Below are 19,519 nucleotides of genomic sequence, written 5' to 3' on the forward strand. Positions count from 1 at the left end.
TTCAAATAATGCTAACTACCCTGAGTCTGTTACAGACTTAGAGAGATCTTCTTCAAAACATCCAGAACATAAAGAACAATTTCCTGTCCTCTTAACTTGTAAACAGTATCAGTAAATTAGCTGAAGATTAAAGCTTAATACACATGAGAAGTAGAATTTTAAACACACTGTTTTTAAATTCTATGCCGGAAAAGTTTTCTTTGAAATCAGCAGGAAGCCTTCTCCATGAGGGTCACTTATTTACAAAAAATCCTTTCATGGGAGAGGTTGCTCTTGGGCTGATACCAGTTGTGCTGTCCAGCACAGGCAAAACATTTTCAGACAGGCTGATCCACGTGGGAGCCTTTCTAGGTTGAAGCATAAAATAAGACTTCATAAGCCCTTAGAAGAAAAGAGGCCTTTACTTTAAACTTTATTTTAGTAGTCACAAGTCCTCTGTAACTGACTTGCTGCAACTTCCTCAGATTGTTTCAATTAAAATGCTTTCGGACTTTTTTATCAGGACATTTGTAGGAATTCCTGTTGTTTATTCATAGCTGTATACTTTTGGAGATGTAAGACAGATGCCGCACTAAGAAAACTGTGGGCTTTCTGTTACCCAACATCCGTCCATTGCACCGTGCAAGGCCTGTGCTCAGAATGTTATGCAAGAAGTTCTTCTCAGGTAGTTTTTCACATACGGCATATTAAGCCGAGACAAAAGTCTGCTTGTGAGAACTGCAAACCAATGTATTTCTTAACACAAGTCAATCACGTTTACAAAATATATTTGTCCCAAATCTTACTCTTGCTAACTTTGGTGGGCAAACTGACCTCAACTACAGCCAAAGCTTAAGCTGGAAACAGAGCACTGCACAGTTTTTAACTCATCTTGTCCTTTTGAATGAAGAGTTTTCAATACGCCTTTCTGCACTCAGCCCTGACAGCTGCACGTGGCACAACCGACGAACCTGCTCATTTTAGGATAAGCAGCTATAGCTGTCCGCTCCAGGCACAGGCCAGACTGCACCTAACAATGAATGAGAGTAAGAGCTGTAAGTTGTGTGCAGCCTGCCATTCTTCATAGGGATCACCAGACACGGAGTTCCTCTCAGACCCAAAAACTAAGCTATGTGCCAAGTAAAAGGGGGCAAGCCACAGAACCACCTAGCTCTCTTGCCATTCATCCATAAAGGACATCACAGAGTTTTCTACCGATGTTTCACAGGACACCGCCATATTTTCTGTCCTTTTCTTCACAAGCAATGAAAGGCAGACACTGGAGAACACAACACGCTGTATAAATTCATTCTCTCCTTGAAAGTTTAAGAGTACGCAACAAATTGAGAGGTTCATTGTCATCTTTGTCTGAGAAAGTGTATGAGAGTCCGACTGCTGCTGTCCTGAAAAATACTAAGAATAAACACCCCACCACAGTGGGCAGCATGTTTTTGTTAGTGCAGGCTAGGATAATGAAACACCAGATAACCAAGAAAACTGTGGGCTTGCAACAGTCAAATATGCCACACTATACTAAAGCATACCAAATTCAACATCAAAGAAAATACAAAGACAAAGACAGTTCCTTAAAGATATCCTTGAAAATATTTGCAATGATAAATCACCTCCACTGCTTAAAAAACATTCAGGGATGAAAGGATAACAGCTAGATTACAAGCACATTGTATAAATAAAACTAAAAGGCACAGCTAACGAAAGGACATCAATGCCTTGTAATGACAGTTGTTCTTTTCTCCACAGGTCTTTTCAAACATGCCATATCTGTGTAAATAAACCATTTAGCTGCATAACATATTTTAAAGCTGATACAGGAAAACTACCATTCTTTACTAGATATACAAGTATACAGAGGACATATATGGTTATTTCTGATATTGTGATGTTATTTTAAAACTTACAAATCCTGAACATATTTCCCATTACATTGCTCAACAAGTTTGTATTATGCTTCAAACAAGTTAAATTATGTTCATGAAGGTTTTATGCAGTTGTCCTTCTCCAGCATTCCAGAAGGGAATGTGTCCTTCTGCTCCACCTAATTTAAAAACTGCTTGTACATAACATGGACTTAGTTTGAAAGAGGTGTCTTAAAAAATTCACAGCAAGCCTACTCCAGACAAAAGAAAGTGACACTGACTTATCTTACTGAAGAAAGATAAAAAGAGTAAGGTCATGACTGGCATAACTTGAACAAATCACAGTCACAGAGTGAATGCAGTATCAACCATGGAGAAAGATGTATTTATAACTTGGAGAAGTCTTTATGCTGGACGAATCCCTTACAACTCAACAGTAAAGGACATCTGTGTAGGAAAAGAAATGCACAGCACCTATCCTGCTTCTGGCACAAACTTCTTCATTAAAACAAATTATCAACAATGCAGAAGAAAAACACATTCTTTCCGTTGCAAAGAAACAATAAGTTACAGATTCACAAGAAAAGACAGATTAAAAAAATCCATGTGGTATTTGTAAATGAAGAATTCAAGGAAATAATCACAAAGGCGCAAGTGGAATGTGGTGTGCTGTTCACCACGGCCAGTGGTATATGTTTCTTTAACTGGGACTGCCCTGTCCATTAATTAATCCAAAAACTTTTTTCAGTCTTTACAGAGGAAAGACTGAGTTTTACAGGAAGCAGCAGAAGCATTTACACGGGACAACACACTCCTCAACAAAAACATACAGGAAGGGTCCAGTGTTCCCTGGTTGAGTCCCTGGTTTAGACTTCCAATAGCACTGTCCTTGCTGGTACCAGGCTCTGGGAACCACTTGGAGAGGAATAGTCAGCCCTTCTTTCTTCACTTTCCCATCAACCTCTATGAATTTCTGTGCATAGCTTAACTTTGACATGACACAATACGGACTAGCCTATTATTCAAGCTTCATTATGCCCTTGTGGTTTCCTTCAATTATAACTGTGTTTTAAACGGCAAAAAGAAATGTTCATTATCTGCTAGGGGAGATAATTTGCTTCTCTTGTGTTTCCAAGTAGAAGTGAGAGACACAAGCAAACCAATCTAAGCTGAGAATGAAGAGAGCACCTCTTCTTGGTCAATTCCTACCAAACAGTCAATTCTTTCTTTGTTTCCTAATTCTCACAATGAGCTAAAAACTCCTGGACCAGTGTTGCTCCTCTCTAAGCAGTACGAGAGAGCATCTCACATGATAATAACTAGTAAGCAGAAATACAGCCTTTGCCATAACTGGGCAAACTTTGCCAGGTAGCTGGGCAAAATAATTTTAAGAACACAGTTAGGTGAATTAATATTTTTCACCCTGTCTTTGTGTCATTCATTGCTGCTTATAACGTTTGGGGCTCCTGTTGTAAAGAAATGAGCATGTAGAGCCATTTAAGCAAAGCTTCCTGCTGTGCTTCAGACAAAATGGACCCCATTCTAAACTAGCACTGCGGATTTGAGTTTCTTGCTGCCAGGGTCAGTCTCCTTCCTGCACCGACACCAGCTTGTTTAGAGCTCATCACACCTCTGCCCTTCACTGCATGAAGATATTTTTTTAAACAAGTCAGAACAGTCACTGTCACTGCAGGCCCCCTTAAAACGTGCCTCTAGCTGACCAGATAGCAAATGGACAACCAGCAGACAGAAAATTGATGTGTCAAAATTGCATTAAAAGATGAGCTACCAGATGTAAAGTGGTAAGATGCTTAGCTTTGTTCAGGGTAAGTATAATCAGAGCACCAAAATGCTGTCGAAATGACCTGGCTGTAAGAACAAGGTATCACAGTAGTATTCTCTCAACAGCTTTCTTTTCCTCTACCAACTTGCCTGTTATTTTGCACACCCACCCAGTTTCATAATTCCTACAGAAACAATTTTTACTCACCCTTGTGATTCCCATTTTTTAGACCATTAGTTAACATCTCAGTATTTCATTTCCTTTCCTGTTACGCAGACATCAGATAAATCAGAATACAAGGATATGAAAAAAAGAATAGTTTGCTGAACAGGGTACACAGCTTTGTATTCCACACAAGAAAAAGAACACCAACCTAAGGGCAAGTATCGCCAGAGAACTGAAGCCCGGAGACGTACTGCCACAATCGTGTTGATGTTGGAGCATATTAAAGCAGATGTTTCCTGTCAAGTGTTACACTCTCCCTGCAGTACATACTAGTATATTCCAGCAGTCACTTCAAGCAAACACATGTCAATGTTAAACATCTTGAGTGAATTCTCCTGCAATTCACTGTTCCTTTTATTAATGCTGTATTCCTAAGTAACATTTAGAGCTCTCTGAATTATTGCTTCCTTCTGTTTAAGTTTAATAATGCACTGTGAAAAACTATTAAACAATACGTCGCCATGCACACAAGTGAACAAAGCATCAGATTTTCTAAATACCTTCTTTCAAGTACTATGTATGGTATTTTGTATTAGCTAAGGAAAAGCTATAGTACAATGATCTAGGCTAAACTGTGGCCACACAGTATGAATGCACCGTAAGAAGAGGTGATTTTCATTTGCTCTGTAGCACAGACTTCAGGAGAGAGGCCCATGACCTCAGAAGACAGTAGCCAAGTGAACAGCAGTTGATCGAATGCCTTCACATGAGAGCTACTCTCCTTACCAAGGTCCAGAAGCGGGACAGAAGAGACAGCTGGGTGCACTACAATAAGATTAACTTCGTAGACACAAATCAAATTACATCTTCTAGATGATAGTGGGGTTCTGACGACCGAAGAAGTGTTATCCCAGAGACACTGTGATGATACCATCAAATACAATGAAATATTTCTAGCAGAATCCATATTTGTCTCACAAAAAAAAAAAAAAATTAAGGGATGTTCACATACAAGATTCTTTTGACCATCATTATTGCTGTTTCCCTACTCTGGTAACATCTGTTGGGAAAAGATTTCCTAGCATTTTAATTCTTTATGGAGTAATGACTGTATTATTAAATGTCAGTTAGATGTGCTTGATGTTAGCATTTCCTAACATCTTCAGGAAGGCTAACAAGCAGAATGTAAGTTTCTTCTCTTTTCCTAGGCACTATTTCTGCTCTCCTACTGCACCTGCTATTACAAATGTTGCCATGCCTTTTTCTCTATTTCTAGGACTAGAACAACAAAATAGAGAAAATAAGGAATATCAGCACTCAACAGCACAGTAGAATTTTTTTTAAGTACTCTGTTTATTAAGTGTGCTTTCCCTCCCTTCTTAATCTAGTGTTGCTCTTATTCTTGTCCATACTATTATATGATGTAGATAACAGTTGGCCTGAAACTCCTTTTCCTTTATTTATTTCTTCTAATTCACTAACAAAAAAAAAAAAAAAAGACTTTTCAAAGTATTTTTAAACAACTATTCACATGGAACTGAATGGTGCTGCACATGCACTAAGGCCAATTATGACTGACTCAAGCTGTCATACTTCCAAGATTAAATCTAGCGAGGTAAGTGGGACAGGTCTAAGGAACCCATGGATGCAGACTAGCCATGCGTGTAAATTAGTCATAAACCAAAACTGAGCAACTTTGAAAAAAACGAAACTTTTAAATCATCCTGAAAACAAAGACAACCACAAAATTAAAGGAAAAAAATAATCAAATGCCCTGGATACACAGAGCAAACTTTATAATAATAAATATTTGTAAGAATAGTTGGGAAAATATTTACATCCTTCCATCATTATCTATTGCTCAGTTTTATTTAATAATAAGACTTAGCTCCATTGAACTAAATAAGGCTGTAATCACCATGAGACATCTGTGCTCCAGAAGGTCAAGTAAACATAACTCAAATAGTCACAGTGTTATTGAAGGGGACTTCAGTACACTGATATTTTCTAACATATTTACTCAACTTTAACAAAAGAAGACAGACAAACGTCACTGTTTCTTCAAGTCTTGCAGGAATGCAGATATCCTGAGATGTACACCCAAAATGAACCTTGGTTTATTTTATATTGTATTTCAACATAATAGTAGCTTTCACTTAAACAATTAGATTTTTGAATCTCTAAACAGAATAAACAAAATACAGCAAACTCTGACCTAATAGTGTTTTCTTAAACTAGACTATCCACCTACAAGTAAGAAATATTTCTCTGAATACTCTCAAGCATCAGCGGAAGCTGCCAGCTCTGAATTTAGTAAGTTTTTGAAATTTCCTGAATAGGAAAGCACCCTAATATCCTTGTTTTCCAAAGAGCCATCGATCTTTTCATACAAGCTATGTTTGACTTTAAAATCACTGTTTTCTGATTAGACATATTTAATAGGGGCAGCAGAGCATTCTTGTGTTAGTAAAGCCATGCAACCAGATCAACCCTGAGACACAGTTGACCCAGTGAATGCTCTTTCGACACAGAATATACAAGGCAGTAAGGTTTAGCTTAATCCTGTTACGCTGGTATTTACAGAACATTTAGGCCTGGCTGAGACTTGTTCAAAATTCAGCTGCTAACACAGGATGCACATTCAGAAAATATTTTTAAGAGCAGATCGGACTTGTCAGAAGCAGCTCAGGTATACTTTTAACCTGCCTTGGAACTAGGAATGGGTTTCATTACTTTTTGCAGTGTCTTCTGGGACAGTCTGTATCACAATAGATGATAAATTTCAACTGGTTAAAATAAGAGTGGGGTTTATTTTGGGGGTATTTTTAATGCTTGTTTAGTACTGAATTAGTACTTCATCTGTTTTAAACTTCCATGACTCTCATAAGAAGGGTTCCTAGATTAAGCAGTAAACCATTCTTTACTAAGAAAAAGATTTAAGTTATTTCGAAAAGGAATTACCAGTCAAATGTTTGTACTCTTCAAAAGATTTAAACCCTATTTGTTTCTTTTCCAGGCTGACTTAAACCATTTTCATCCAAGTAAAGGCTGCTAAAATTAGTCCAGGTAACATCAAAATATCACTGAAACTAGTTAAAACAATGAAACACATAAAGATTGTGAAAATTAGCAGCTCTTACCAGAAGATTTCACAATTTTGGAATTGCTAAGGGATAGAAAACAGGGAAACAACTAATGCAATGACCAAGGTGATACAAATAAATGTTTCATCTTACTTGTCCAGGGCTGTGCTGGTAGGCATGCTCCTACCAAATCCTCGGACACCCATCTGACAGAAGTATGGAATGCAAGACAGATTGGCAGCAATTATAGCCAGTGAATCCGATGCATTAACAAAGAAACCATTTTGGCCAAGGATCATGTAGCGGTCCTGGAGAAGACAAGAAATTCAAAAAAGCACCTTAAATCCTATGTTTTGAGGAGTGGTAATTTCTTTTATTAGATCCACAGCAGACAGGGAAAAAAAAGAATAGGCTTTGGGTTTACTCGCATCCCTCTTCAGGCAAAATAATTTATTGGCATCATCCCAGCAGGCTTATAATCTCACTGTCACACCATCACTCCCTCAAGTTCCAGCTCAGTCTGTAGCAGCTTCAGCCTCCGACATGCTACTTCAGTAGCTCTGTTCCTGCCAGGGAATGCTTGTGCAGGAAAATCTTTTTGCCAATGACACACTATGCAAGGAGTAGGAGGGTGTTTTGTGTTTACTGACAACAGAAAACAGCTTATGTTCTCCAGAACCTTTTTATCTTTCTCCCACCCTGTCAAGATAGAAAGTTGCTTCTGAAATACTTGGCTGTTTATAATGCCAGCAATATGACATTAAAAAAAATAAAACAGAGATTTTAACTCAGTGCTTTAACTGGCTAAAAATACCTCAAATTATGATGTTAACCAAAATGGACTTAACTTAATTACTACTTACCATGACAAGTCAGCGTTATCTACATATGCTGTCTTCTCCTACCCAGGGAAGAAAAGAGTTACACCAGTGCAAGACAAAAAACAGTCTAATATTTAAAGAATTCTCATCCTGGATTCAAATCGTGCTCGATCTGCAGTCATCTGCAGAGACAAATTACAACATATGTGTCTGATTTATGGGTTGCAAATGCTATCATCTGTACCTGAAAGTAATATCACTTTCAGCTTCAAGGGCTTACTGAAAAGCAAATAAATTATATTTATATGCCCCATACCTGACCCCACACAAAAGAACAACTATCGTGAAACCTCCAGACAGATCAAAATACTTACTCCATCAGCATCAAAAGCAGCTCCAAATCCATACTCTCCACCTCTCATAGCCTCCAGCAAGGCAGTTGCATAAGTTAAATTGGGGTCAGGAGGCTGCCCACCAAAATCCTCCAGAGGAATACAGTTAATGGCAGAATTTGCAGGAGCTCCCAATTCATCACACAGGATTCGTCTCACATAAGGTCCCATAACTGCAAAACCAGAAATCTGCCATGCAATCACAAAAGCATATGCTTGACATTCAAATTTTTCACAGCACTATGGAGACTTGATACAAAACATATTTTCAGTAATTCTATACGTCTCTCCTAGCCACAAAAGACAAATAATTATTTCACAGAGGAGTATGTGATTGTCCCTCCAGTAAACAAGCAATTGGCAATTCAGCATTAAAAACACAGTTCCCCACCAGTGGAAGTGAAAAAGTAATTTTTGAATTGTGAAAAATGCAAGTTTTATTTATCCATTAGTAAGTAAAGAAATTATCATACACTATTATTAACTCTATCCTGGCCAGAACCAGGACACACATTAAGGGTTTTTCCTCACTAGAATAAAAATAAGACGCTGTTATATGTGTCCTGGAATGCAAACAGAAGTTTAACACATATTAACAAGGAAAGTAAACAGCAGAGGAATACAGATGGGAAATAAACTTACCTTCTAATTCACATCAAAATTACAACAAGGTTGTTCACCAAAGAATTTTAGTACATTTTAGTTACTAGCATGCAGATAATAAGTAAAAATCTTTCTCAAAACTAATTCCAAAATAACTAATTTTATTAAAGATATATCCAAATAAGACACCAGCTCATGCTATTATATATCATGATTATTACATGCAATGCTGTGAGGTATCCCAAAACATCAGCCAGGTTCATTTTGGAGTAGCATTATGTTTCACCTATATATTCCAGATCAACATCTTTGGCCTTTTCTTTCTGTCCTGATAGGAATTTCCCATCCTAATTTTAACCACTGAATGAAAAGTATATGATCTTCTATCTTTTAACCAGTGAATTACACTATAAATAACTATAAGGAATATTTTATAAGTATTAATAGCAAACCCTTATCATTTCAGCCAAGAAATAAAAGGATTCTAAATGTACATGCCCCTTGAAATGGAGTCATTATCAAACTGTACAGAATATCGTTCAACCCCACAATGAAATCTTCTGCCTCTATGAAGAAACCATAATGTTCATTGTGTATGAAATCTACACTTGTGCATTTGGCACCTGAACAGACACTAACAACTGACTGAGCTCTCTGCATCCCTGAGGCAGGTGTGAACTAGTCACACAAAGGTAAAAAATTCACAAGTGAATTCTCGTGCTCTCTCCTTCTCCTACCTTACTTCCACATCCTGCTAACTGGAGCAACTGTAAGCCAAAGTAAAGCCACGTGAGAAACTTCTATTAAATAAAATTTAGGTGCTTATTCTGTAACATATACACTACACAATAATTCAAGTTTCACTGATAAACTATCAATGTCTACAGCAAAAGCTGTTGCCCAGAGAGGTGGTGGATGCCGCATCCATGGAAATATTCAAGGCCAGGCTGGATGATGCTCTGAGCAACCTGATCTGGTTGGAGATGTCCCTGCTCCTTGTAGGGGGGCTGGACTAGATAACCTTTAAAGGTCTCTTCCAGTCCAAACTATTCTATGATTCTATGATTCTGTATTCTAGAGTTGCAGAGCTAAAACAAACTTCAGAAGATAGTTTGTCCATGCATACATATGTGCCTCTCTAATATTCACATAGTTACAACTATATTGTCGCTGATGATTCACTTTTGGCTAATGCATCCACTCAGAAAAGCTTCTGATCTGATGCCACGAAGAAAAGGACCAGCCCCAACTATCTTCGGTAGATAGCTCAAGTGCTTTATCATTGTTACCCATAAACATGTGAGCTACATTTATACGCGAATTGATCTGACCTCAACTTCTCACTATGGATTCTTTTTGGTGTTTTTGGGAAGAGATGACTGGGAAATAATTTTTCTGCAGAAAAAAAAAAAAAACCCCAAACTTTCTCTGTTGTATACACAAATATTCATGTATACACTTACTGTATGTTTGCTAAGTATTATTATAGTATGACTATTTCTTCACTAAGACACAAAGTTATAAAGTGAACTCTCTGTCACCTTATGAACAAAGTAAACAAACTCAGTCCTTTAAATTTTTTTGTGTTGCATCAGTTTTTCTAACTCTGAACCAGAGTACGCATCTTTTTGACCATGTGTAGAATTTTTCAATGCTCAGTTACAGATCTGGACATCAGAGCTCTACATACGATTTGAGTAACATTAACTGCCCATTGTACTCGAAGAGCAGGTTCGGGATCATCTAAGGAACCTGAAGGTGCACAAGTCCGTGGGTCCTGATGAGATCCAGTCCTGAGGGAACTGGTGGATGAAGTTGCCAAGCCACTGGCCATCATATTTGAGAAGTCGTGGCGGTCTGGTGAGGTCCCCGATGACTGGAAGAGGGGGAACATAACCCCAATTTTTAAAAAGGGGAATAAGGAAGACCCAGGTAACTACAGGCCGGTCAGCCTCACCTCTGTGCCTGGCAAGGTCATGGAGCAGATTCTCCTGGAAACCATGCTAAGGCACATGGAGAGCAAGGAGGTGGTTGGTGACAGCCAACATGGCTTCACCAAGGGCAGATCGTGCCTGACCAATTTGGTGGCCTTCTATGACGGGGTGACGGCATCGGTGGACAAGGGACGAGCAACTGACATCACCTACCTGGACTTGTGCAAAGCTTTTGACGCTGTCCCGCACGACATCCTTCTCTCTAAACTAGAGAGACATGGGTTTGATGGACGGACCACTCGGTGGATAAGGAGTTGGCTGGATGGCCGCACTCAGAGAGTGGTGGTCAACAGCTCAATGTCCATGTGGAGACCGGTCACGAGTGGCGTCCCTCAAGGGTCCGTGCTGGGCCCAGCCCTGTTCAACATCTTTGTCAGCGATATGGACAGTGGGATAGAGTGCACCCTCAGCAAGTTCACCAATGACACCAAGTTGTGTGGTGCCGTCGACACGCTGGAAGGGAGGGATGCCATCCAGAGGGACCTTGACAGGCTGGAGAGGTGGGCCCGTGCCAACCTCATGAAGTTCAACCAGGCCAAGTGCAAGGTCCTGCACCTGGGTCACGGCAATCCCAGGCACAAATATAGGCTGGGCGGGGAACGGATTGAGAGCAGCCCTGAGGAGAAGGACTTGGGAGTGCTGGTGGATGAGAAGCTTAACATGAGCAGGCAATGCGCCCTTGCGGCCCACAAGGCCAACCGCATCCTGGGTTGCATCAAGAGAAGCGTGGCCAGCAGGTCGAGGGAGGTGATTCTCCCCCTCTACTCTGCCCTGGTGAGACCCCACCTGGAGTACTGTGTCCAGTTCTGGAGCCCCCAGCGCATGAAGGACATGGACCAGTTGGAGAAGGTCCACAGGAGGGCCACGAAGATGATAAAAGGGCTGGAGCACCTCTCTTATGAGGACAGGCTGAGAGAGTTGGGGCTGTTCAGCCTGGAGAAGAGGAGGCTCCGGGGAGACCTGATAGCGGTCTTCCAGTACCTCAAGGGGGCCTACAAGAAAGATGGGGAAAGGCTGTTTAGTAGGGCCTGTTGCGATAGGACGAAAGGTAATGGTTTTAAAATAGAGGGGGGTAGATTTAGATTAGAAATTAGGAAAGAAATTTTTACGATGCGGGTTATAAAACACTGGAACAGGTTGCCCAGAAAGGTGGTGGAGGCCCCATCCCTGGAAACGTTCAAGGCCAGGCTGGATGAGGCTCTGAGCAACCTGATCTAGTCAGGGATGTCCCTGCTCCTTGCAGGGGGGTTGGACTAGATGACCTTTGAAGGTCCCTTCCAACCCTAACCATTCTATGATTCTATGAACATTCTCTCCAGTACTGTATGTGACAGGAAGCACTGCCTTCCTCATTCCTCTCTCTGCATTGTTCAAGGACACCATCTGCCCTTCTGCCACAGCCTGGCAAAACTGAATGTTCACACTGGCTGTACGCCCACTACAATTTTTGCCATAGCTTGTGAACCAGTTGTTCACACTGACTATATGCTTACTATGATCTTTTGAACAGTGACGATCACATTGTACTAGATAAAATGCTTTGCAAAAGCTTTTTAAGTTTATCGAGCCCCCTTTACCAGTCTGATTTTGTAATCTCATTGAAGAATGAAACCTGGCTTATTTGGTGGAATTGTTTTCCACAAGGTAGTGTTTAACAGCATCACTCACCTTTCCACCCTTCAAGTCATTATCTATAGAAATCTTTATTTTTTCATTACATGGCCTAAGATGGATCTCATACTGACCTATGTCTTCCTAAGTGACACAGCTTACAACTTTTTAATACTGGCAAAAAATCAGTCCTTTTGCTGTCTTCTGTGACACCTTCTTTCATCTTACCTCCAGTAGACTGAAATTTATTAACAGTCAACACTAGTGAGACAGAGGTCTCACTCTCTCTCTTTAAAGACTTGGGTGCAACTTATTCAGACTGAACTAATTTTATCACATTTAGATTTACGCTTAGCAGAGACTGCCTTGTAACCTCCTTGGTTACTACACACTGCAACTTACTTCATCACTCTCTTATGGCAAGATTACCTCATCCTGCTTGCTTCCAAATGCAGAAAGAGAACATTTATTGGACACATACATCTTCACTTCTTTAAAAAGAAAGACTAACCTCTTTGCCTAATAAGGCACCTAACTTGTTAAGATTGCCTTTGTTACTGGTGTAATGTCCAAATCCTTTCTTACTACCCTTATCTTTTCCAAAAACCCAGACTTTTATACACCGTACCTTTACTGGGAAACTACTGCAGTGTACCTACAATTTTGTCCTGATAGCAAATCAAGTTCATACCTCCATTCATGGCATCAATCCTTATTTTAATCTGGTTGGGTCCGGTCAGGAAATTTCTGATCGCATTGAAGTCAAAGATACTTCGAAGGAGATTGAGGTAGATATCCACAGAATCCACAATTTCCACTGGGAAGATTAGATGGAAAAAGAACACTATAGTTCATACATGGGAAAATATCTCTCCCAGCACACTTCCACTAGCCATGCACATGAACTAAAATCAGAGTATGCAAGCTCTACATAATAAGAATTTGCTCTGAAGCCCATAGAGGCAAAGTAAAACACTTCCGCTGATTTCAGTATGGCTACCATCAAGCTTTAAGCCTTGCAGAGATTAACAGTTTTGTCTCCTAAAGGACTGCAGAGAGACAACACAAATTGTCAGCTCCTATTTCATTGAAAACATTTGTGAGAGTACACTATATCAAAGTAAACTCTTTATTTATAATTCACTATATCAATGAAAGACTTTTCAAGCTTAAATGTGTTTATTTTCAGAGGACCAAGGATGTGCATGCCAAGATGAAGCCACACTTTCTATTCTTCTATCTGACAGCAGTATTTATCTGCACCACTCAATCAGGAGAGATGCACACCCTACTCTTCTCATTTTTGTCAAACAGAATATCTGTCTCATTTATTATCAATCTACCACTACACTTTTGCATTTTATAGCTCACAGTTTTAGGAAAGTTAGGCTCAGACATAACATCTACTTTTTCCTAAGGTCTTGCTAATTTGAATTTAAAATTTATAAGGCAGAGGGCTACAATTTTCTAATTCTTTTCTATGTAAAATATTAAACTGAAAGGAATTAATGAAAGTAAGTCTGTCATAATGAAAGCAGTTACCAAAAAACTGTCAAAATCCATGCTTCTCAGTCATCTTGGAACACACTACTTTTTGTTATTAAATTAAAATGCGCATGTTATACAAATGTATTTTTATCCGGTTAATTGAGTATCTTTAAATATTTTAGTTACAAGTTAAATTATTACTCAGAATATCAGCCAATTTTTCTCAGAAATACTGACCTCATCCTAATGCTCTTCTTTAGGATAATATGAAAATGACACAGACATTTTCTGAACATGAGAAAAACACTTAGAATAGATTGGGAAAATACACTTGAACGGAGAAACAAAAATTATTCTCAAGGCTGAAAAATAACCTGTAAAACCTAACTGAAAATTAGTTAATTATAGGGTATATGTCGAAAGTCTCAAAAATTCACTAAAAATACAGTACTGTATATCTTCTGAGCCCTGCTCCTTACAATGTTTAGGTAGGCTCTAAGCTTTACACACATGAAAAAATGCCTCAACTTCAGCGGAGCTGCTCACACATGTTAAGATGAGGTGCATGTAGGACTAAAGTCTAAAAATTATTTTAGCTCCGGCCAGACCCAACTGGTTTACTCTCAGTTGCTTCAACACTTCTGTAGCCTTGATTCACAGGACAACTGAGCAGGAAGAAGTTTTAAATGCATCAAATAATATCTTAAAACACTTTAAAAATTATTTTCATTCTTTCTGCACTTTCATTCTGCATTCAGACCTGTGTAAAGTATACTTATTCATGCACTTGTAAGCCAATTACACTTCTTCAGCAGGGATTTCTGGCAGCTCTACTGTCCCAGGATGAGGTATTCTGGGAAGATATGATTGGGAAATTATTTTTCCTTAGAAAAACATTCAGACAAATTGTTATTATTTTTAATCCATTTTTATACTACCGGGGGGGGGGGGTGTGGCTTATTTTAATTTAGAAAAACAAAATTTAGAGAGATTAAAAAGTTGAAAAAGCAAAATTTAAAACTGTGGCAATTATATGATTCAAAGTGGTACTGGAGCTGAATTTTCCTTGCTTTTTGTTTGCCTAAAAAGCCAAAAATGTTCTAATTTAAAAAAAAAAATCAAAATGGATTTTGTCTCACAAAAGAAAAATGTTTTAGTGGAAAATGAACTGCCTTTAATTCTGTAACATCAAGAATGAGGAAGAATTCTTGAAGCCACACAGAGTTTTACAGTATTTGAAATATTGCCTGAACCTCTTCCTTCACTTTTGACTCTTTCAGGACAAAATGGTTGTGTTAGCTCATTCTAGGCCAAGTCCAAGTGTAGTCATAAAAATGTTCACAGGCTTAAAATGAAACATGTGCTTAAGCACTCCCTTTACATTTAGAGTCACTGGATATATAGCGCCTTACACATCCCACAACTTTTCAGAAAGTGTGAGCACAGAAAGAATAAACTGAGACTCTCATGAACTCTTCAATCAATTAGACTTACATGTGCAAACCACTCCTAGTCCAAAAATGCTTGTGTTTGGTGCTCAACTACTAGCAAGCCTAAGACTAAGCAACAGCAAAGGTATTTGCCTAAATAATGAGGCTGATGCACTTAAAGTCCGTAACTCAGCTTCCTTACGTACAAAACAAACACAACCCTTACCTATACCACCTAATATTTTGAGAACTTGTAGTAAGGCATTTTGAAGAATTAAAGCTTTGTTTAAATAATTACCCATTATCACTCCGCAGCAATTCTAATATTTAGAATCAACGGATGCAGTATGCATAAAATCAGACATTGATACCTCGGAAAGGTTTGAATTTGTTCTCCAGATCAAATTCTTGTCTTCCTAGGCGAGACAAATCAACTCTGAGATCAGGACAAATGGCATATTCCTCCAAGGTTTTGCTGATCTGATAGATTTTATCTGAAACCATATCTGGAGCAGGTCCTATAAGAAAAATGAATGTGGTGGGTCATTTTTCCTAAAGAAAGGTGCCCTACTTTAAAAATGAGTCCTATAGCAAACATTTTTCTGAATATATTTGACTTCTTAAGGAATCAAACCTAACTCAGAACTACAGTAAATAAGGTATTTTCTTTCAGTGTAAGCACAGGTTTAAATCTGAAAAAAAAAAACATACCATGGAAATACAGTGCATTACTCACAACATTTTGATTCACAGAGAATATTTATATCAACTACTATCCAAGGTAGGGGGGATGAGGGAACCAATAAACCCACGACCATCTCTCTTTGGGTTTACTGCTCAAAGACTGATGTTTTTTACTCTACACAGAATCTGCAAATGCATGTCTGTGAAGCCGTGATAGCTTTGTGTTTTACATTATTTCATTACATACAACTATCACTTTTAAAAGCCTTATCAGCTTGACAGTGCTGTTTTCTTGCAGTTTTCCTCCAATGGCTTAATGTACCTTTGTTAGAATTGAAAATACCTTAACTGCTTAACAAGCAATTATGACCTGGAACAGTTATGTCATTCAGAAAGAGAAATCACATCTTACTTGTGCAGTACTCTTATTGCCAAATCCTGAAGATTGGCTCTATTTTTAAAGATTTACTGTCAATCAAACAAAAGTTGCAAGCGCAATGCAAAAACTTCCAGGTGAGCTATGGACGTGTAGCACCGGGGTTGAGTCTGAGTTACAACAGAAGTCCTTTCTGGCTTATCTGACTGTCATTGCTTATATTAAAGCCATAATTCCACTCTGAAAAATCACTTCTTTTATTCTCTTTTGCATGCTCTCCCTCCTAATCCAAAGCCTCTGTCTTTTCAGTGCCAACTTCCCACTCCTCTTGCGATGCTGCTTTATCCACGTAAATTCCCGTGTTCCATCTCGGATGCAGATGGTCCAAGGCAATACAATAAGTAACAGTCATTCAACTCCTTATTTGGCTTAAAAAAATTACTTCTTACTCATCTAATCCAAACCCATCCAAGGCTCCAGGCCATCCTTGATAGATGGACGTATTGTCTACTGGTATCTTCAGCTAAGGAGATCCCACAGCACCGTTCTGCATCCTCTCTTACAGCTATAGAAACAAACCGCTTCTGCCTGACACAGATCTGCAAAATGGACTGAGCGAGAACACACAACAATGACAACCTTCCCTTGGAGCTTGTCGAGGTGCCTAACCACTCGCTTGGTTCAAAAGTCTTGCCTAATACTTAACCCACATTTCCTCAGCTGCAACTTAAACCAACTACTTTTCATTATGTCCCTGCTGATTATCCTAGATTATTGAACCTTGTCCTTGTGACCTGTGCTTGAGTGCTTCATATTTAAAGCTTAACAGCCTACTTGGATCTTCTTTTAAAAGGCGAAAGCACACTAAAAAGAATGCCCCACCAACTGTTACCCATTTATCAAACAGATTTTAGGTGTATGTGGTGTTTTACAGTTTATAGAGTGCTAATGCATCTAACAGTTTGGCTCTGGTATGCCTGTGCTGTGACCCCGGCTTTCTCACCGACCTTACACAGCCCCTTTAATCTCTCTGGGATTCAAGCCTATTCTGTTTATAAAATCACGTTGGTTTAACCATGCACGTTTTTCAGTTAAACACAGGACAATGGAGAAGCATCCCCTTCTGAAGTCTTCTCACTTTCAAAATGGGGCAGGAAACACTATCTTAAAAGCACTTCCATATTTTTCAGATGGAAAGCACCCTACGTGTGTGAGGTATACACGATGTTGTCAGCAATTGTCACCAAAATATTTTATGGGTGGATACAGACCTATATAAAACGTACATAATGAATAACATACCTACATGTGTTAGCTTGCCGATTTTGGAAAACATGACATTAGCTACACACACAAATTCCATTATTCAACAGTGGATTGCAATAGTTAAAACGATACAACCCTCTCGTTGGATAAGAGCAGTTATTTCCTGGGTAAACATGAGAAGTGCTTTCTTCCATACAAGACAATGAGTTACACTGCTTAGAGCACTTCTGAAATTAGATGCTTTAAAGTAAATGCCAAGACAAGCAATACAGGAATATGAGCAACACAGAGCTCCCTCACAGGCATCTTTATAAAAGCAGCAGAACTGTTATAACGATCTGGCAGACGACATAAAAGGCTACAGAAATTGGATGGTAAACCTCTTGTTTATAGAAAACGTACAGCTACCACAAGGACTTCAGTGAATATTTAATGCTTATCGTACAGACCCATGTAAACAAATGCACTCCTATTACTGAAAAAAAAAAACAGATACGCATACATTCTTTACAGTTTTAACAGAATAAATGAAAAACACATAGTTAAAGTCAGCTAGGTGTCCTTGTCAGCATATTTTCGTAGTATCAAGATGCAATGTTGCAATGTGTTGTCAAAAAGAAAACCTACCTCCATTGGCCACCTCAAACTTGACTCCAAACTCTCCTCCAGGCCCTCCAGGACTGTGGCTAGCCGTGAGAATAATTCCACCAGCTGCTTTGATCTTTCGGATGATACATGAAACAGCAGGTGTGGATAAGATACCGTTCTGTCCAATAACCAATCTGCCGATCTAGGTGGAAAATAAAGTCAGAGTACTCTGAATGGTACTAAATGTTCAAAAATTTATAATAAACACACATATATAGGTATACACGTATAAGATAGAAATTTTAAACTCCTGGTATGGAACCTATTCTTTTACAGAGAAATACAGGTACATGAGTAGGTTGCATGCTAGTCTGGAGTGCCAACAAAAAAATACTTTATCACAATATATTTAACCCCAGTGGCCTGTCTACTGCCAGCAAAGCAAGTGCACAGCCAGGGCAGCAATTTGCAAAGCTCCCAGGCACGGCACTGGGGTATGATCCTGCTATCAAACCTTCCTGAGTTTCCCCACAAGCCCAAATCCCCTCAAAGGTCAATATAGTTTAGGGCTGACTGTGTGGATGCAGTTTGCAGGGTTTGGGCTTTAACCAGCTTAAAAGAGAACAGCAAGCAAATTACCTTTCATGGGGCAGCCTTTCAGTGCAATCACAAATATCACTTACATACTAGACCTTACAGTCTCTGCGAGTCACCTCTCTATCACCAAGACACCCTTGGGTGTCCTGCTCTGCAGAAGACACTGCTCCTCCACCAGTGACCCCTTGGCTACCCCAGATGAAGAGGCTGTGTTCCCCAGGGCACAGCTGAGCAGGGGAAGTTCCCACCATTCTTAAAGCGAAAAAAAAGCTTTCAGGTGGTGTTATTAAACACTGACTCAACGTGTTTGGTATTACGTGCCGATCCACTGCAGGGTTCCAATTTCAAAACCTTGCCTTCGTCCTCTATACAAATACTACAGTTTCAGCTCAATATAAATAACCTAGGAGCCAACTAGAAATGCATTTACAGAGAAATACAAAAGACTTCCAGTTCTTGGGAAACACAACATGTATTTGTAAATGTCTCAATTTATCATAATTATCAGACCTTAGGAGCAACAATAAAGGTTTATTTCCTCCATTCCTAGCTCCAAGCCAAGAAAAGCAGCTGATTAAATGTTATTTCACTGATTAGAGAAGAGAATTGGTATCTCTCTTACTGATCAGGCTTCTTCATATTTATGTAATGTTCTTCCTATCTTTTAAAACCCTTTAATTTATTCAACTACTTTGAAAATACTTTCTATACAACCCTACTTGTTATCACAGAAATGCAACTACTGTATTGTGGAACAAGGAAATATATTTAAAAAACAAACA

At 39.0% G+C, this 19,519-nt stretch overlaps 1 protein-coding gene across 1 annotated transcript in view; it reads right to left on the reverse strand.

Moving 5' to 3' along the window:
• The window catches only part of PGM5 (phosphoglucomutase 5), a 70,757-nt gene that overhangs the window by 45,610 nt on the left and 5,628 nt on the right, over nt 1-19,519 (reverse strand). Inside the window, exons 2-6 of the mRNA XM_086771299.1 lie at nt 18,180-18,342; nt 15,598-15,744; nt 13,000-13,125; nt 8,083-8,273; nt 7,041-7,195 (exon numbers count right to left, since the gene is read on the reverse strand). Of these exons, the coding sequence (XP_086627425.1) occupies nt 7,041-7,195; nt 8,083-8,273; nt 13,000-13,125; nt 15,598-15,744; nt 18,180-18,342 (782 nt within the window). The remainder of the gene's footprint in view (nt 1-7,040; nt 7,196-8,082; nt 8,274-12,999; nt 13,126-15,597; nt 15,745-18,179; nt 18,343-19,519) is intronic.

Source organism: Chlamydotis macqueenii, chromosome Z (genome assembly GCF_036417535.1).
Source record: "Chlamydotis macqueenii isolate bChlMac1 chromosome Z, bChlMac1.mat, whole genome shotgun sequence".
NCBI classification, from domain to species: Eukaryota; Metazoa; Chordata; class Aves; order Otidiformes; family Otididae; genus Chlamydotis; species Chlamydotis macqueenii.